Source organism: Tachypleus tridentatus, chromosome 8, assembly GCF_004210375.1.
Source record: "Tachypleus tridentatus isolate NWPU-2018 chromosome 8, ASM421037v1, whole genome shotgun sequence".
In the NCBI taxonomy this organism is placed as follows: domain Eukaryota; kingdom Metazoa; phylum Arthropoda; class Merostomata; order Xiphosura; family Limulidae; genus Tachypleus; species Tachypleus tridentatus.
Window position 1 is genome coordinate 65,393,019 of NC_134832.1, and position 20,802 is coordinate 65,413,820.

The 20,802-nt window shown below is 32.2% G+C and overlaps 1 protein-coding gene and 1 long non-coding RNA gene across 3 annotated transcripts in view; one reads left to right on the top strand and one right to left on the bottom strand.

Moving 5' to 3' along the window:
* Window positions 1-20,802, top strand: part of LOC143222546 (repulsive guidance molecule A-like) — a 46,431-nt gene that overhangs the window by 16,395 nt on the left and 9,234 nt on the right. Inside the window, exons 1-3 of one of the 2 annotated variants that reach the window (XM_076449176.1) lie at window positions 10,634-10,710; window positions 10,847-11,016; window positions 13,869-14,368. In XM_076449176.1, the coding sequence (XP_076305291.1) occupies window positions 10,920-11,016; window positions 13,869-14,368 (597 nt within the window). In that variant the 5' untranslated portion in view covers window positions 10,634-10,710; window positions 10,847-10,919. Of the gene's footprint in view, window positions 1-10,633; window positions 10,711-10,846; window positions 11,017-13,868; window positions 14,369-20,802 lie in introns of those variants that run through there. The other variant, XM_076449175.1, reaches the window with a different exon arrangement.
* Window positions 14,252-20,802, bottom strand: part of LOC143222550 (uncharacterized) — a 43,990-nt gene continuing 37,439 nt past the window's right edge. Inside the window, exon 3 of the long non-coding RNA XR_013012306.1 lies at window positions 14,252-14,388. This is a non-coding gene — a long non-coding RNA (uncharacterized LOC143222550). The remainder of the gene's footprint in view (window positions 14,389-20,802) is intronic.

The window sequence follows — 20,802 nt, forward strand, 5'->3', positions numbered from 1 at the left end:
CCCTATTCTAAATATTTGTATTCATTTTACCATTAAAATGAATGTTATTTTCAAAATATACAAAAAGGTATTTTTCAAACATGGCGTATATGTGTTTTCTAATAATTTTATCAATAGATACAGCTCTATGGTGACTTTCAGATTTATTCATTATTTTGTGGATTTTGCTAAAATGTTACAGAATATACCTCAAATCGTCACATCTATTAGTTTCAGAATCAGCATAAATATTGCATACTTTTCATTATTTTTATAAATTTTAAGAATGTTTCTGTGCTGTGAGAAATATGTCGTTTACGTTTTTAAACGGCAAAAAGTGGTATTTATCTACTACTCTAATTTAATTATCAGTTGACAGTAACGAATTTAAATACTTATCTTTTAATTTTTTCTTTGTTTATAAGACAGAGAAAAAGCAATATTTTGAAATGAAAAGTTTACTTACTGTGTCTGCAGGAAAAGACGGTATTTCCGGTCTATTTGCTGTGATTTTCACAATAGCACCTACTAGTTTTAACAATAGGTAACAGTGCAGTCGAAAAGGAAATAACACTAGGATTTGAAGCTAAAAACGGGATGAATGGATAACAAAGAAAACAATACTCTTCGTTTTTAGCTGTCTCTAAACTTTATTATACATCAATCCTTCTATATATGCCTTCCACAAAGCATATTTGTAGTAGTTTTTATTTATTGTTTTCGCTGAAATTTCAAATCTCAACTACTTTAAAACACTATCTTATTTATATAACAGTTTCATGCTATTATTCGCAAAATACAGTACATCTCCTTAGATCGATACCTTTAATGTGGAATAAAATGACTTTTTGCCAGTTTTGATAAGTGATAACTTCACAAAACATTTTAATAAAACTTGCCGCGTTTAGTTTAATATGTATAAATTAAATTTTGCAATATCTTACTCAGTCATAATACATAAAAACTTGTTTTTGATTGTTGTTAAGCACAAAACCATACAAATAGCTGGCTATCTGTGCTTTACCCATTATGGGTATCGAAATCTGGTTTTTAGTGTTATAAGTCCTCAGACATATCACATCGTCACTGGTGGGAGTCTTTAATTAATACAGTTGTACTAAACTGCATGAAGACATAATGTTACGTTTACTACGGGCCCGGCATGGCCAGGTGATTAAAGCACTCGATTCGTAATCTAAGGGTCGCGGGTTCGAATCCCCGTCACACCAAACATGCTTGCCATTTCAGCTGTGGGGGCGTTATAATATCTGGTCAATCCCACTATTCGTTGGTAAAAGAATAGCCCAATAGTTGGCGATGGGTGGTGATGATTAGCTGCCTTCCCTCTTGTCTTACACTGCTAAATTATGGACGGCTATCGCAGATAGCCCTCGTGTAGCTTTGCGCGAATTTCACAAAAACAACCGTTCACTGTACACGGATACGAGTTTGGGAAACGATACATAAAACCAAATAGTATCCTATGAAACCATGTAAATAAAAGTAAGAAAAATAATAAATTAATTGTTTTTGTTCATCATTTACTTATCATTCACCGTTAAGTTGTTCTAAAACTCTTACTAGTAATATTCTTGTTTAGATTTAAGGGAACAATTTATAATTTATTACATTTTATTATGAAATTAAATAATAAGTCTCTTGAGGATTTGAATAACACTGTCCTTCAACATTTAAAACCTTACTAAAACTGAGTTTAAAACAAGTCAAATACATATACAAATGTTTGTTAGACAGTTATTCACCATAGTTGTATCCAGAGCTAAATAAATAATCGTCTCTTTGCAGCAAAGTCCACAGAGACTGGTTCAGTTACTTTAGAACACATTATTATTCTCTGCTCTGTTATTACAATACAATTAGTGATAAGTTCATTTATGTTATACTGTTGTTTACCACATTTGTATCCAGAGCTTTATTTTTTTTCTTTTCGTGAAAATTCCATACAGGTTTGTTCAGTTACTTTAGAACACAACTGACAGAAAATTATTCTTATATATTCAATTGTTAAAATAGTGTGTAATAATTTCACTGTAGCGTACAAAACACACAAACACCCAGATTATATCTATCTAAATATATATTTCTCACTATCTTAACTTGAGCTACATTTTTGAAGTGTATTTATAAATGGCCCAACTGTAATAACTGACACAATAATACAAACATTAAATCACAACAATGGAACTACACAATGTATAATTTGTACACTGATACACAAACAAACCTGTGATAAAGTATCGCTTCTAAACAAAACTGAACACTCGCATTAAACAGTTGTATATAAAGCTAATAGACTGCATATGCTAAGGAGAGACTCACATTACCTTCAAATATACAAGTAATAATTCGTGGTGTACTGCACATGAAGTTAAGAACACTGTTGCTGTGTAACATGTTAATGGAATGGGTGAATAAAGTGTACTGTTTCTTGTTCAGAAAGCAAACACATTAACTTAAACATTTATCTCTTTGAGAGGTAACAAAATTCCATAATATCTTTATAATTATGAAGACCCAGGTGTTAAATTTTCTGTTGGAATGATCATAGACGAGATAAGAAAAATGGAAGTAACCATTAGTTACTGAAGTAGTCATACCACAAGTGTTGCTTCTGTCACATCATGTCCATGATTGAATGCACAGTTATCAGCACAAATGAAGTTGTTAGTTGATGATTGTGCAAGAAATCTAAATTCAAGCCAGTGACTAAAGCTCGGTGAGTTGTTGGTTGCTAATGTATTCTAGAGACAAGATAGCTAATTCGGTTGAACTAGTGTATCTCATCACATAGTAATGCATATCATGAAGACTTTCCTTGAATATTAGATACAGCCACCACTGAAATATTGTGGATTTTAAAAGATAGAACTGTATGGCTTTTACAAAGTGTAATTTTCTCTAGTAGTTCATGTCTAGAAAAAGAAGAGCACTCCAAGTTCTATGCTGATTTTACATTAATGCATTGATTCCTTTTTGCTCTAACAAAGAGTAGAATGTCTGAATATATTGGAAGACACCCATTCATTAAGCACTTTAACCTGGCTTCCAAATGCTGACATGTGAAACTGGATGAAAGAGAGCAGACCTAAAACTGTTTTTGTAGTCTAGTTAGTGCATATTAGTTCGTCATAATACCATTAGATCTGTGTAACATGCCCACTACGTTCGAAAGGCTGATGGAGCTTACACTGAGAAAACTGTAATAAGAAGGCGTCTGGCCTATTTTGATGGTGTATTGTGTTTGGCTACTCATTCTAGTCTGCTGTTAAGAATCAGAATATGGTACTTCAGTGAATGCTAAAGACAGGCCTGAAGCTGAAAGCAGGAAAATATGCATTTGTATGTATGCAGATGGAACTCCTATCATGGATAAGGGTAGACTGGGCTCAACCTAGTCCCAAATGAGAGATATAAAGCTTCATTGGCCTTGCATCGTATTACGAATTTTAGTGGCCAACTTTTCCATTATTATGCATTGCTTTCAATAAACCTGATTTACTTTCCAGATGAACTGGATTCTGTGATCAAGCATTCCATTTGTGAAAATGTACTTTAAAAAAATCTGGTGCTAACATATCCCTTACAAAATTATCAATTTTTACTGATGCCAATGATAGTGGCATTGGATCATTATTGTTACAACTGGAAGAGAATGTAACACATAATCATGTACGCTAGTCGTAAGCTGAAGGCTCCTGGACACAGATTTTGCACAACAAAGAAATTATTGCAGCTCTAATAGTTGTTACATATTACTGGTAGAAATATCACCAGTTGCATCTACAAAACATCACTGAAGTGGCCCATGAATGTCAAAAATACACACTAAATTACAACACTGCATGAGTACAAGTTTTTGTACATCATTAACAAAGCACGTAAGATGTAAATTGTGATAGGTTATCCCTTAACCGGTGAAATTCTGTTCATTTATTGAATATCCTGACTATGAATACTGTATGGATGTCAGAGTCATTACAGAACGCACAATGTCAGAAGGTGATTTTAATAGTCATGTATTCCATGAATTATGCTTCACACTATCCAGGAAAAAAACTGAAACAAGTACTTTTCCACACATATTCGTATCTACCAGATTCATATTCTGTAGCTACTCGGCAGAAACTCTGCTACTACTGAACTAGTGAGTGTGAGTGACTCTCACAAGATGACATAAAGACATTTCAACACTGAAATTATCCTTTACAACTTAGAAAGTAAGGATTGCAATGTGTTCTCAGCCACATTAATTTTGCAATCATCAAACATCCTGTAATAATTATGTGGCAATTACACAATGTAGTTCCTCAGTTTCACCATGAAACGCTATTTCATATATGGGAAAGGAAGGAATACCATTTACTTTAGGCCACTGATCTTACAGTCAAGTGACTCTCCTAACTGATGGTCTGGCAGTCATTCTTAGCTTTATCAATCAAGAATTCCTTGTCAGCATCTTAACCAATCATTGAAGCCATCACGTGCCTTTACAGGTTCTTTCTCTGATTCCTCTAAGATAATCAGGTGAGCACTTTTTCGTTCTCATTAGCTAAGTTGATACAAAACAAAATAACATTCTTATTTATTTTTGACTCATCAATCAACTTCTGATTCATGGTCTAGCCGGTGCACCATAGGTTCATCAGTGACATATTCCCTTAACTTGTAATTATATGTTCAACGTGTTTATGCACACAACACATGATCACTGCTGTTTAAAGTTTGGTAAGTCAACCTACTAAAGAATGAGATAAGGACCTGTCCAACTGGAAGCAAGCTATTTTCATTCCACTGGCACGTATCAAAACGACGCCCAATCTTCACACTCAATTTGTTTTCTTAATTGTTTTATCAAAACACCTCTTCTCCCTTCTGAAAGCTTTTCCTAACTGATTACAGAAAGCCATGTCTCAAGTCCTAAATCAATGGGTGTCTTCTAATGTGCTCATTAAGATATTTTGTTGGAGCAGAAAGGCATTAATATATACCATCATTCACCCATTTAAAATCAACAGAAACTTTGTTGTGGCTTTCTTTTTCCTTATAAGCACTACTGAAGATGACCACGCTCTTTCTGAAAACTATATGATTTCTGTCTTTAAAAATCCAAATTGTTTAATGTATCCAATATATAGAAGAATTAAGTTAATTTAATCTAGAATGTTATATTTACCTGTATTGGTCTGAATTTTGCTGATGTATGTTGTAGTAGATATTATTGACACAAATCCTGGCTAAAGGGATTTTTAGCTGAAAATTGTGGTTTGGCTCAAGCTGAATACATAGCTACCACTTATGTATTTCTTGAAACCAAGAAAACAAATTTGGTTTATTGACTCGTATTACAGTTTTGGAAACATATAAAGCTGCTGAAGTTAGCTCGTTTTGGTTACCATTATAATGGCATGCAAATTTTGTACAGTTCATCAAATGCTACAAGCATATATGACAATACGTAAATCTGAGATATACGTATATAAATATGCGTGTGGGGGGGTATTATGCTGCACTCATACGTAGACGTTAAAATATGAGTGTTTTACGATATCAGTTAATAGTTACTCAACACAGCACTCAACCAAAATACGTATAAAAATAAAGGATTTTTATATGGATGTTAAGGCATCGAGATATGAAGCAAAATGTTATTACTTACCTATGAAGTATTACTGAAATATGTGGTGAACCTACTATTTTTCATAAATGATGTTGTGAGAATGTTTTGAATTGTTTACAGTGAGATATTTGGTAGGTTGTAGATCTTGTGACCACAAGTTTTCATTCTAGCTATATAAGATAAGGTGTTTAATTCTTTTAGTTATCTTGTCCACTCAACTTGTTCATTAGATTTTCCTCTTACTTGACTTCTGTGCTTTTCTTTACTCCCAATTATAGAAAATAAAAGTCTAATTTAAGTAAACTGGATGTTCATCCTGCAGCAGCCAAATCTCTGTTATTCTATCTGGCATATGTCACAAATGTGTTGGCCTTTGGGGACTACGTAATACCCTTTCACTGAGACTTCCCATCAGGATCCATACTGCTTATAGAAGTGTCATGTGTAGCTAGACAGTCTGCAACAACAAACGCATCTTTGGAGTTCAACCTTTCAAGCCATGAAACTGTTATAGCTGACACTTACCTCAAAGATGATACCACCACCTGTGAAGGTTGAGCTGAAAGAATCAAAGCACAGTTTCAGGAGGTTCTTTAAATATTCAATTAGAGAATATACAGTATCCAAATATAAGCAACATCTACCATGTACATCTCTGGGGAAACTATTACATAATGCATCCAAGATCACCCTTCCAGAGATGAGATAAAATAAGAAAATTTTCAAGTTTCCAGTTTGTATGGAGCAGAATCTGTTATAGCATTTCTACCAGTATCGCAAAAATTCAGCACCAGTGTCAATGGTATTATAATCAATAGAGTATTGACATTGTAAACAAATGATTTTTCCGTTGGACAACTACACTTACATCCATCCTCACCTATTATATTTTTTGCAAGTCATCACTGTAAAGGTTACTGCTTAGGTCAAGTAGCAAGATGGACTGCAGATTGAATCTTATGCAACCAGAATTACTACAAACCAGATGAGGAGAATCACCATCCAGGGAAAGTGATAAACTACAGATAGCCACGGCTGAATTAACCTACACCCAGAAAGCCCTATTTAAATCAAATAAGATGACTTGGAAAAACCATCACTGCCCTCAAAAATACACTAACAGGTCTCTAATGAGCAAAATGAGTGTGTATTCTGTCCATTTTCTTTTATTTTTCATTAAACACTTTGTAGTTATCAATTTCAAAACTCAACTTTCCACCAGATAATGTTCAAAATTATTGTCACTTTTTCATCACCTTGCAAGTTTATACATGAGCATTAACAGTAATAGAAGTGTTTCCTTTCTTTTTAAAAGAAATCACAAATTAACATCCTTTCCTCTTCGTCTTGTCATTTTGTGCATGAGTGTTTCATGTAAAAGAATAGTTAATTATCCTTTCTGTCAATGACTTGTGTATTATCTCCAGATGTTTTGTATTTAAAATACTTTACTCTTCTTCAGTAACTTAGTCATTATGATATGGTTTGGTGGTTAGAATGATTGACTCACAATCTGTGTGTTGCAGTTATATATTTCCTTACTAAACATTCTCGCTCCTTCAGCCATATGAGCATTATAATGTAACAATAAATTCCACTCTTCATTGAGAAAAAGTAGTCGAAGTGTTGGCAGTGGATGTTGTTGACTAGCTGTCTTCCTTCTAGCATATCATTTTTAAATTAGGGATGAATAATGCAGATAGTCCTCGAGTATCTTTAAATAAAATTGCAAAAGCAAACTTATCAAGTTTTTTTTTTCTTTCTCACTGTGCACATAACTCATGATTGTATCCTTATATAATCCTAACTTGATGTTTATAATGTACTTCAGTCTCAATTGTGACATAAATCTAACCATTTATTTTAAATAGCCTTTTAATGTCTATCATCAAATGAGATTTTTAAAGGATATTTGACTTGCATTTGAATATAGAATTTCATCTTTGTTAAAGTACTGTGTTAGATTTTGTGTCAATGAGCAATGCTTGGATTATGACAGATGTTAAAAGTTAAAGTTAGAGATAACTATGAAAACCTTAAGGTGGGAAACGGAGAAAATATGTGACGTTTAAATAATATTTCGTGTTTAATCTCTCCTTTAGTTTAGTGAGGCGAATATTTTCCAAATCTTCTGTAAATATACAGATAGCTGTTAAAACATCAGAAGTAATGTATCCAAAACACAAGCTGAAGAATCGGCACATTAAAAACGTATACAATAAAACAGTTGGTCAAGAAATGTGGCTATGTCCCTTTGACTCTACTACCTATTGTTCTCGGTCATTTCCTCATGATATCACTTGTGATTTTTCTAATGAGAAATTGCTGCATATTAAAAACATTACGTAAAAGAGGGCAAAGATCCTTTTCACTGGCCCAAAAGGTGATATATTGAGGAAATATACACTTTTGTTTAGCTACTGGAATCATCAGTAGTCACGTGAGCAATGGAAATCCATTGAGAGAGATTGAAATATACAAAACTACATATTTTGTAACATTATATATAATATTGCTCTGAAGTTTGAAACAAGTAATGTTTTTCACTTATAAGTTATCAGTGTACAAGTGAAGACGATATCCAGCAGACGTGCTGTCTATAATTCAATGTATGCATTTGTTTGTCATTATTTGTGTTAATAAAGAATACTTTTAGGTTGTTTATTGACCTCTTTCTTCAAACCAGTAAGTGTGTGAAATTCAGATTCATCTCTACAATGCAATAACTGGCATTCCTTAAGTTATTGACATACTACTCATAACTCTTAAGATATTCAACACACATGAGAATACATACCACAATGGTAAGAAGGCTACTTTATTTGTGTTTGTAAATATAATAAAAGCTGTTTGCTCCCTTACTCGCGTTATTTAGTTATTTAGTGTGAGTTCACTATTTGTACTCAAGTGACACATATCCTGGTTACAATAAATTCTGATGTTAATAATTTTAGTAAAAATGATGGTTGAAAATTTAAAATTTTCATCAAAATAGTGCAGTAGCACTCGAAGCGTAATTGATGGAGTTAAAATTTATTTATTGTTGTTGTTGTTTTCACCAAAATGTGAATTTAAATGAAAAAACTATCATATTTACACGCCTTGTTTCGCCGAATTCACAGCTTTTCAGTGATACTTGAAAGAGCAAAGCAAATAAGTAAGGCCGAGCTAATATTTGTCATCAGTTTTTATCTTTGTATAATTTCAATTTTATCCTGTAAATTTTGATAGTAAAATTTTTATACCCTACTTTTAAACACGTTGTTATGATTAACATGGATCAGCCTACTAATATGAGTTTAGAAAATGTGGGGCTAAGTGGTGATTGGAGGAATTTATAAATATCAAAAGAAACAAATTTGACATTTTCTCGTACAAGAGATTATATAATATAATTCTAATTCTAATACGAGAGACTTTTGAACCATATGTTATAGATGTACTAGATGAAAACAAAAGTTTATTGCTGGTACAACAATATATGTGACAGTATTGTTGTAGCGTGTTCTATCGTTTGGCAAATCTTTTGGAATGTCTGATAAAACTAATGCCAAGTACATTCCACGTACCAATAAACGGTTTATTTTTCTATAAAGTTTTTGTAGATTACGTTCACATTGCCTCAAATCTTATGTCTAACTTCACATGTACCATTTCTGTAGAAGTCCTTCCATAATGATACTGCACCTAACTGACAGAAATAAACTGATTTCTACAATTGCACAGGTAATTGATTGAGTAACTTAATGCATGTGATAACTTTCAGTGAATAACTTCTCTGAACCGAACTGAACTTTTGCATTAAACATAACATAGAATTCACACTGAGTTCACCAACTGACTACTCGTTTTTATAAATAATGTACTCTCGTCTCTAAATATTATAATTAAAAAGGGAGTTGGTTATTGTTAGCAGCTCCTCCAGCAAATAACTAAATCATAACATTAAAATTTAGCTTAAAACAATGTTTATACATGTATAATAAATATTAAGACGAAAGTTACGTAAATTCATGAATAATAAAAGGTTATATTAAGACATGAAAAGCTGCTTACCTTATATTTAATTGTAAAAATTGCAAAGACACCCACAAAAACCGCAAAACCGAACATTTGTCTGTACCCCCGTATTCACCTAATGAATCTTCATATCCTACGAAGTAGTTACGTGAATATACAACAGATTCTAAACAATACTGTTATATTTTATAAAGATATAGATGTTTTCTGAGTGTCAAAAGTGAACTAGATAACATACATCATATCAAGTCGCTAAAAATCAAATGTTAATATCTTTTGGTGATTATTTTTTTCTTTTAAATTGATATCTTGGTTGAGTGCAATGAAATAGTCAAGTGATTAACAGTAGGAAGTAATGACTTAATATAGCTTATGGTTTCGTATCGTAATATTTGATTTTGTCTATCGTGTTCAAAACTCGTATCTGTGTACAATGAACACAGCATTGTGTCTTCAAGCAGTTTGGTACAACTGTATCAATTAAATGCTGCCATGTATGTCTACGGACTTGTACTCCTAGAAATCGGGTTTGGATACTAGTGGTAGGACGAGTGAAGACAGACCTTTGTGTCGCTTTGCGCTTAACAAGCAAAATATATAATTGTGGGGGAGAGTGGACTGTAGTCTTCCAAATTACGGTTGTATTTTTAACAAATAAAATTGGTTTCAAAATAACTTGACTTTAATAATATATCAGTTTCATTCGTATAGTTTAAATTTATTTTATCACAAGATAATAAGTTTCATTCCTCGTGAGCTGTGATTTAATCAAATTTTAAATTAGGAAACATAGCACTTTCATTTTTGACCTTTCACATCTGAAAATCTGGAGAACTTTAATATAGAAAGTACATTCTACAATGGTGGGATTGTGAGCCTGAGCTCTAAGTAAGACCTGTCTAACCTGAGGCCAGTGTCGAGTTTTAAGCTTCCGACATCCCTGATCGGCTTGTGGGTGTGGACTCGATGGAGTGCGCAGCCGCAGTATTGAGGCCAGAAAAGTGCGTAACTTTATCTAAACCAAAAGACTAAGTTGTATTGCAGTACGTGGAAAAGAAAGTTCGAGATAAATCGTATGTCTCAACTTATTTATATACGCTTTGGCAACTAGTGATTTATGTTGTTTGATAATATTAATAAGATGCTTTTGAGTATTTGGTATGATGCCACATAATCATAGTGAGTTGTCTGATTTCTCCATGGTAATAGCGAGAACAATCAGAAGAGTGCTGGCACAAGAGACGCAGCTCTCGGCTGCCGTAAACCCGCTCCATGGGTTGTGATGGGGCCGCGGCCTCACAGTGGCTGCCCTTTCCATGGTATCGTTTCACTCACGGCTCTCTTTTTTCTACTTTTGGCAAGCACCATTCATAGTGCAGGTTAGTAATTATTTATGTTTATAATATAATTTTAACGAAATACTCCAGATTTGTTTTTGTACGCCATAAAGACATTTGTTACAATTTATTATTTTTTAACCAATTCTTGCACGTTTCGTGCTATAGGGGTTTCTAATGAGAACGTATCCCTCCCTATCTCGCACCTTGTTTGTTACACGCTGCTACCATCGAAGCCTGTGGCAGAATATTTTAAACAAAAGATTTAACTATTCATTGGTTGCATAAGTTATAAATTTATTACATGATAAAGAAATATTAAGACGTATGTATTTAAAACTTCCAGCATTCACTTTTTGTTTCTCGGCAATTTAATTTCATATGTAGTAACTTAATATTTTTTATTAATTTAATTTGTAGCATTTTTAACAATAAAATTTGAATATAAATGTAATTTCAGATTCGCATACAAGAAAAAAAATAAAACATTATAATCATCAGTTGATTTCTAACTAGTAATAGGCTTCTGTTGTTGACGTGTCGTTTTTTGTTTTTTTTATATACAAATATTATTTTAGCAATAGGATAGTGAAATATAGCCCAATATTACTGCAATGTAGCCCTACTACTGCTAATAAAACTAATTGAAATTTTCTCTGTCAGCATTGTATTGTATTTTGGTACTGTTTTGTATACTGATGTAGTGAAAGTTGTGCAGTAAATATCCTAACATTATATCAAAAGCATTAACAATACCTTCCTATCCTCATTTTATAGCCGCGGTACAGTAGCTTGTAGAATGGATCAGAATGTTTGTTCAAAGTACAGATTTTTAGTTCATAACTCCGTTTTCTCTTGACCGACTTGAGAGGTCAAACCCTATCGACTGATATATTTGACCACGACTATGATCTCGTTGATTAATTTATTCTAATCCTGTCTAAAACTAATAGGCTCGTAGAGATATTGACGAGTAATAAAACCGAATCGGTGGTACACATGCCCTATGCTTGGTATTCCTGGCGCAGAAAAGTAGTAGCTAATAAAGTTTCGTAGATTACTTTTACTCTAATCCTGCTAAAACGCGGCTATTGAAGATTCCCACTTGTTTTCTACTTAACAAAATATGTATTAATTAGAATGTTCAAGAAATTAAAAGATATTAGTGTTAAGGTGCGTTTTAATAGGTAATTTCGTCCTTGTAAATTTACCTGTCTTGTGCTACTTCTAGTATTTATACTATAAATAGAAGACTCCTCTAATGTAGAAGGAAGCGACCCATTTTGTAATTAAGCATATACAATTGCTCATTTATCAGCTGCAGTAGGTTTTAAAGTTATGCAGAGATTTTTTTTCCTTTTTTTAACCTTGTAATCCGTACACTTATCCAACCAAATTTTTAGTGGAAGCATTCCTTGTATAATCTAGTGCCGTAGGGATGTTTGATGGTGCCCCGTGCGATATATAAATATCTTCCCGACCTGACTCATTAGTTCACATTGTTAGTCAATTGGTGGTGTTCGAGTTGGCACCCTGTACCAACGTACCGCTTGCACTACCCACGATACAGCTCTGATATAATTGCATGCTTCTAATATACGCTGAATGGTAAAATGTCGGTGAATAATTTAGGCCTGATAATTAAGCCTTATTTAGTCGTGTTTTTGAAATTCATTAACCTACAATTACTGTATAGTTAGTTGTAGTAATTTAAAGGCTATGAGAATGTTTTGTATTACAGATAATGAAATGATAACAGTTACATCAATTATTATAAATATTTGATAGTATGATGATATTTAATAATTTTAATACAAAACCCATTGTGACCTCCTTGGAAAGATAGATGGAAAGACAACTAGCCAAGAAACTGTGGATGGGAGTCTTTTTACCTTTAGTAATGGCCTCGTAATTAGTATCATGTGATACTGTATTAAGTTATCATTTGGAACGTGAATACATACCGAAATTCTCACATGAATTACTAACACTTGGTTTGCATAAACAGTGATTAAGAGTAGGAAACCCTCAGTATAAAGACCCATTATTAGAAATAGATTTCAATGAAAATTCAGTGCAAGTTGAATAACTTAAGTCCCATCATCATTAGATTCCAGTACAGTTTGTACTGCAAGCTACTGTTGTTCTCTTAAATGCAGCAGTGGAATAGGTGGGGCTTGTTGCTTATCTTGTGCATCCTTAAAATAATCTTATAACAGTGTTTATACTCTATCTGATCATTTTGTATGTATCAAATTACCATTTCACAAAGCTTTAAATTTTTATCAGTAGTACTTTATAGGTAGTAAACTACTTCCCAACCAACATAATGATGGGATTAGTATTCTAGAATACAGTATTATTCACATAGTTGGGAAAATGTATCATTTAATAATTTGTTACTGTAATATTGCTTTTTGCATTATATTTCTAATAGGAATAATAATATTACATATCATTTCTCCAGAAAAGACAATTTTATCTGATTACCATCCTTCTGTTGTTTACATAAATTAGTGCTATTTTCATTTTTAATACCAAGTAAATTTCAGTTTCTAAATTCAAAGCAAAGAAAATATCTGAACAATTGTTGAGACCAGTTCCAGAAAGCTCACCAAATAACAATCTGAGATTTATTAACCAGAATATTTATTTATTTTGTTTTTAGCTGCCAAATTGTATAAGTGTCTACTTTGTAGTAAGATTGACATATATTTAATAAATTATTTTTAAGGGATATACTTATAGTAAGGAACAGTCACAGTAATAAAATAGTGTAAAGAATAATCAAATATGCTATTTTACATGTAACTGTGTTTTTTTTGTTTCAAATGGATGACTAAAATATTTCATTTTATAGCTTTGAACTAATGATATTAAATAATTTGTTTCAGATGGTTCCCACTGCAAGGTAGAACTATGTTCAGCACAGTATCAAAGAGCTACACATTCTCACATAGAGTTTATTCGACCAGGTCCAAGCTATCATTACTGTACAGTGTTACGTAGTTATGCTGACTGTATCAGAGCAACTGCACGAAGTTGTCGTGGGAATCTCAACTACCATAGCATTTCATCTCTTGTAATGCAGTGGTTCAATGAATACAACTGCACAAATGTCATTCTAAATGGCATGGCCACAGAGCAGCCACCTTTGACACTAAGACCACATTCATCTGTTCCAAAAGCATGTTCTTTTCGAGGAAGTCATCCAGGGCCAGTACATTTTGCCCACTGTGGACTGTTTGGGGATCCACACCTTAGGACTTTTTATGATGCATTTCAAACCTGTCAGGTTCAAGGAGCTTGGCCTCTTATTGACAATCCATATCTAGCAGTTCAAGTTACAAATGAGCCAGTACAGGATGGATCTAAAGCTACTGCCATTGGCAAGGTAAGTATCTGTGTGCTTTTCTAGAAGAATAGATATACATAAAAAAACACTGATGTATGGCTGTGTCACATGTAAATACTGAAATAAAAACACCAAGAGTACAATTTGTTTTTTAAAGTGATTAAGTCAGAAAAAAATGTCATGATTTGGCTTATGTCATACACATCACAAATCATCACTCTCAACCTGATGAAGACCTTTCTTAGGATAATACAAATATTTAGAAAACATTGAACAGAAAATAGAACCCACTTCTAAAAAGTGTAGGGTAGTCGTGGTAAATTACCAATATATTCCACTAGCTAGCACTAAGCATTCATGTATTATTGACTTGCCATTAAGTTATTTATTTTGCTTTACATTTTTACTATAAACCACTCATAATTTGTTGTTTTATTTTTATATATATAAATATAAAACTTGCATCTGGCTGGTGTAACATAGCATACAAAGGTTGGAATCAGTGGTCCAAACATAAAACTGTATAGTTTTGTTTTTATATATTTAATGTATTTTTGAGATCATTTTTTATTTGGATAATATGTATATTTAATCAAATCTAGTGTTCTTCAGTAGATATAGAAATACCTCCCTCTTAACGTCCATACCTGGTTTAGGAAATAAACTGTGTTGCATTACACAGAGAGGTTTAGAATAGGGTGTTTTGTGTGGTAGTGGCTTGACTTGCACTTAACATTACATCATAACTTGGCACCTTTTCTCAAAGACAAGGGTGTGTGCTACTTTAAAGTTTAGGTGCACCTGCTAGAGTTCCAGACCTACTTCCTACATATTAATAGCAACTGTTGTGAAAGAAAGGAAAAGAACATATCTCCTATTTGGCAATGTGCCTGAAATGGTTTTTCCCACTTCTGTTTTATTTATTTTGTGTAATGGAAGTGAAGGGAAACTAAAACCATGGGAGTAACCTGCTAAGTTATAAATCCACAACTTTTGTAGGCTGTTTTTCATGATAATTCTACATGTACATTATTTAATCAATGCATAATATTAAGATATTTTTAATGTAATAATTTTCTATGAATGGGTACATTTACTAGTGTGTGTGTATGAAAGAGAGAGAGAGAGATTGTGTGTGTGTGTGTTATATATCCATACACTTTATTGTAAAATAACTTTCTGACAAGAGTATCTCAAAAATGTGAAGCTTCATAATAAAAAGGAGGGGGAATAAATTACAATGTGTGATGGGTAGAATGTTATTAAAAATCTATCTACAGAAATGGAATCTACAAAGTGGTAAAAAAATAAACCATCCATCAGATTTAACTTTTGCTGCAAACCTTGCACATGGAGGGAAAAGAAAAATTGTAAGTTAGTAGCACATATAGGTGCTTAAGCATACAATGCCTTGTATTTAAATCTATCATTTATTGTATGTAGACAATTGTGGAAAGGTAATTGCTCTTATTAAACAAAAACACATACTACAACACTGTTACTACAGTAATTAGTAAAATGTTTCCTATAAGGATCTATTAATTAAATAGTATTTGGTGAAACGTGTCTTGCAATGGTCAGATAGTTGTTTGAACATTGTTTAGACAATGTATTCTATTATGGTCTGATATTTATATTAACAGCATAATAAAAATTTGTTTAGGCTAAAATTTATTATTGTTGTATTAGTTATTTTTCAAGTACAGTCATTTGAAGTCATAATTATGCCACCAATAACAGAATTTTTTTTTCTAAACCTCTTAACCATCTTGCAGAATTTGTATTGCATGTCATGTAGCTCGGAGAAACTGTATTCTTTCTGATTTTGTGTAGGCTAAACTATTAAATGTAAACATTTTCATGCATTCATCCATTTTATATTTAGAATGCAACAAATGATAATTTTAAGATTCTTCCTCCCTCCCCATTTTTTCTGCATAAAGTTATGCTGTCATTTTACAATAGTTCATTCCTTATCATGTTTTGGGTCAGCAATGTTTAATCATAAAACATTAAGCTCTGAAAATCTCCGATATACATTTAATCATCTGTGGAGTGAAAACTACCTTGAGTTTTCTTGGTATTATTCATATGGAACGTACAAAACATGTTGGTATTTAACACTCAAATAATTTTTACTGTAGTATAAACCCTCCAGTAAAAGAGTGAAATAGGAATTAACTAGCATTTGTTACTGAGCAATCTTAATTTTATAATATATTTATTATTACTTACTATTAACTATAAATGCATGTTAATTTTTACTTTGAAAATGTAACCTTAATATATTTTTTTGTACATTATCCTCATATTTTAAATTGTTTTTACAATATTCCTCCTTTTTTTAATGTCCATTTCTACATTTTTCAGTAAATTAACATGATAGAACTTGTAGGAGGCAGGGAATCTATCATTGAATCTTTATGAATAATAGATATTTTGTAAACGTTTTCTTTGAAATTGTTATCCTGTTTATTATAAAACTAATTTTATACATCAAAATGTTAAATTGGCTTTAGTTTATTATTAAAAGTACTTTTATGGTACAATGTTTCATTCTGATATAATATTACAGATTTAAAGTTTATAGATTTATTATCTTGTTTCAAATTATCTTTACATTTGAAAAACAGATTTTAAAAGTATTAAAATAAGCAGCCGTTTTAGAAAGCTTTAACTCAGACTTACACTGATATAATTGTATAAGGGAACATTATGAAATAATGTTTAGTTTGTCTTTTTACAGAAGTAGTAGTTTTTTTTTCCTATTGTACCTCAAAGTCTTTGAATGTCTTCATTGTACGTTGTTGAAATCTGAATATCCAGAAAAACGAGTAATCACACACACAATTATGTGAAGACAGTAAAAAGGAAAATTAAATGTTGGCATGTGTAAACTATTGGAAGTGAGTCCTTTGTTCAAAATTGAACTTCTTTCAACTACATAGACACACACACACACACACACACACACACACGTTAGTGTTTCAAAGTGATAGGAAAAGATCGAAGCTTTCAGCACTGATTTTGATTGAGAACTGCGCGATTATTAATGTTATACAACAGCTAGCATTGAAAATTAACCATCAATAAAAGTAGTATGGTATCATTAACACGAATATCTTATGTAACAGTATCATGCGTTTCAAATGTTGTAATCGCGATGGTTGCACTAATGAATAAACTATGCTCTGTAGTTTGTTTTTTTAATTGTACATTTCGAGAATGCTGTATTATTAGATCAGTGCTCAATGGTTCTCTGTAGTATCTAATCAAGTTATAATTCAGGAATACTGTAGCTAACTTCCTAGGTTAGGTGCAGTTATAGCTAATTTTGTTGTTATGAAATAATTGTTTAATTCACCTATAACTTATTTCTCTTTCAGTCTCAAGATGTTTCTTAACCGTATTTTCTATAGTACTAGCATAAAGTCCGTCTAAAATAGAGGAACAAGTATCCCATAATATATCGTAACCTCATATTTCACAACTAAATTAAATAGATTTTTGCGAATTTAAACTTTATAAGCAAAGATGGGTGTATTCGACGAGTCATCAAAATTGAGATAATTCATGAAAGGAATTCGTGGCGTATTCACAGAATAATTACTGCTTAAGCTAACAGCTAATGTATACAGAAAAGTTAGCACGTTTTGGTAACACTACCTTTCAAGAACGGCTTTTATCCAACGTCGATCAGCGAAAAAGTATACTATTTTCCTTAGACTATGTAGTGAAAGTATAACATGAAATGTATAAAAACAAAATTAAATTAACTGTTGATTTCATTTATTTGTTTTATTTAAAACGTTGGTTATACCACAGAAAATAGCTTAATTCGGAAAGTATTTAACTAAAGTTGAATCTGTATTTTTGCTTTCGTAATATATTTTATGCATTTGACTCTAGACTAAGTGATCTCGCACTTCGTCTTTATTTTACCAATACTCTTTATACTTACAAGGTTTCACACACACACAGCCCCCTTGCACCTCCTTCGCTAAAATCATAATTAACAGTCGGTAATAGAACTGATTTATCTGAATAAATGCATTTTGACTTTTATAAATCTTCCTATTTCGAGAAATGAAGCGTGACGTGACACACTGGCTTTTATACGGGTTAAAAAATAAGATGTAAAATTATTCGCATTTGGTTTTAATATGATTGATTGTCAGATTATATTCGAAATATTAGTGGAACGCTTAGACATGTCTAGAAAATGTAATTATAATGATAAATAATATACATATACAAAATATTGTTCCTTATGAAATAACATAATTAGCTTAGCTTTATAACAGAAGTGTTTGTTTATTTGTCGTAAAAAGGTAAATGCAACGTTTAAATTATTATTGATATCGCTGTAAAGTGTTCTAGCATTGGTCGAGTTCCTTTCGATAATAAATGATGCAAATCTCATCCCACGTAACCGATATATTTTTGTTCTTTAACGTTTTATGCAGGCTATATTCGCTCATGTACTTTCACAACGTTTCAACAGAAATTTCGAAATTAATTTTTGTGTCTATTTACTTGCTAATCGATTGTTAAATAAACAAATTTTCCAACTCTGTCACTGACGAACATACTCCAACTCTTCAAAAATCTTTAAATAACGTTGAATTGAGTAATTTTCTCTCAATCTCGGCGTTTAATATTGTCTGTATTTTACGAACATTCTACATTTCATGACTATTTAAACTTCTTTGTAGCTTCTAGACTTCAAATAATTATTATATGATATAAAAGGCTACCTCTAGTGAACAAATCTTTAAAAAATGTTGCTTGCAACAAGTTAATTACAACTACTGAACTTCTGCACGACAGTTAAATTGGTATGTGCATAGTATAAAATGAATGGAAGCCTGAAACAATTATCGTAGTATACTTTCCTTCCAAAACTTATAAAGATTTGACGTTTTACACAAAGGGTAGATATTATGCACGTATGTAACTAGAATTAGTAACTTTCGACAATTTTTTAAATATGCAAATTTTCACTAAGGCACTGTTTTCTTCCACAAAAACTATGGCATGTGCTTCTGGTCTATTTTACCAAAAATTATATTTGTTTGTGATATTTGCCTTGCATAAGTTCGAATCGAGTGTATATGACCAAATAACTTTTTTTTTGCACATTTCGAATTTTTACAATTGTTTGGATGCTAGTCAGGTAAAATTCTTATTTAAATGAAGATAAAGTCTGCGTTTTAACTTTTCTAATGATGACATTTAAATATTTGTAATTAGTTGATTTCCTGTGTATATATTATTAATGAACTAATTTACTATTGGATGAGTCATGATTTAAGATTTTTTTCCCTGTTTATTAATATCGGATTATATTTGACCTCCACAAGGGATTTTATATATAACGACCAACGAAAATATTCGTTTGTTTCTTCATGGTAAAACACGTTTAATATGTTACATGAAGAATTTTCAATTGGCTGTACAGTGAAAACGGCGTCACTGTCTAGCTAGTACAGTAGACCAATATATTTATATATATACGAATTTTAAGGAGTAAAATAGTCTTAGTAAAAAGAAACCTCTCTATACTTCTCCCCCAGTGCCTCGGTGTCAATTGTTATGGCTTATAACACAAACGTTTACATTTAGTCCCTTGGGTGGGCACAGTGCAATTTCTCTCTTAGCAACAAGTATGTTTTTGGTCGAGCATAATTTATTGGTTAGCATCTTTTAGTTATTTTTTTCGAAGGTTTATGGTTCGTAGCCTTTTTCCGCAAAAATGCACTGTGCACTTTTGGGCCATGGATATGGCCCATTCGCTGTTGAACAAACATTGACTGGTTATGAGGACGGTCTCACTCCCGAGTGTAACAAATGATCTGTTGCCTGAAATCGTCAGTCAATAATTGTTTTAATCCACCAATCCACCCTTCTGTGTTTAGTTTTACTAATTTCTGATTAATTTGTGTTGTCACACAGACAGAATACCTACATTCCCCGGCGTACTTGTAAACATCTTCACTGAAGATTTTGATCTCATGTGAAGAATTAATAATAAATCGGTAATCTTTACAAATTTTGTAATTTTCAAAATATAACAACCCATCATAACGTCATCATACGAATAAATGTATAAATTACAAATCTGTATGACTTTAGCATGAAATTTGACTAGAATGCTTGCGTTGTTTGTAAATTAGGCCTAAATAGTGTTTTCAAAAAAATTGTCGACTGCGAAATTCTGTTTCCTAAAGGACTATGCATCTCTTTATCTGTGAGTAACTGAAATATTGTGCCATAAGCAAGGCAGGATTAAGGGTTTTATTGGTCATAGGTTTTTCAACTTAAAGACCCTTTCGAAACAGTACCTCTACGTACAATACATTTATAGCCACAGCTTGAGGCCCTCTAATTACTGTGTGGCCCTGGGCTTCAGCCCGGTTAGTCCATGTCTTAACCCGAGGTTGGTCTTGTATCCACATTAATTTTACTGATTT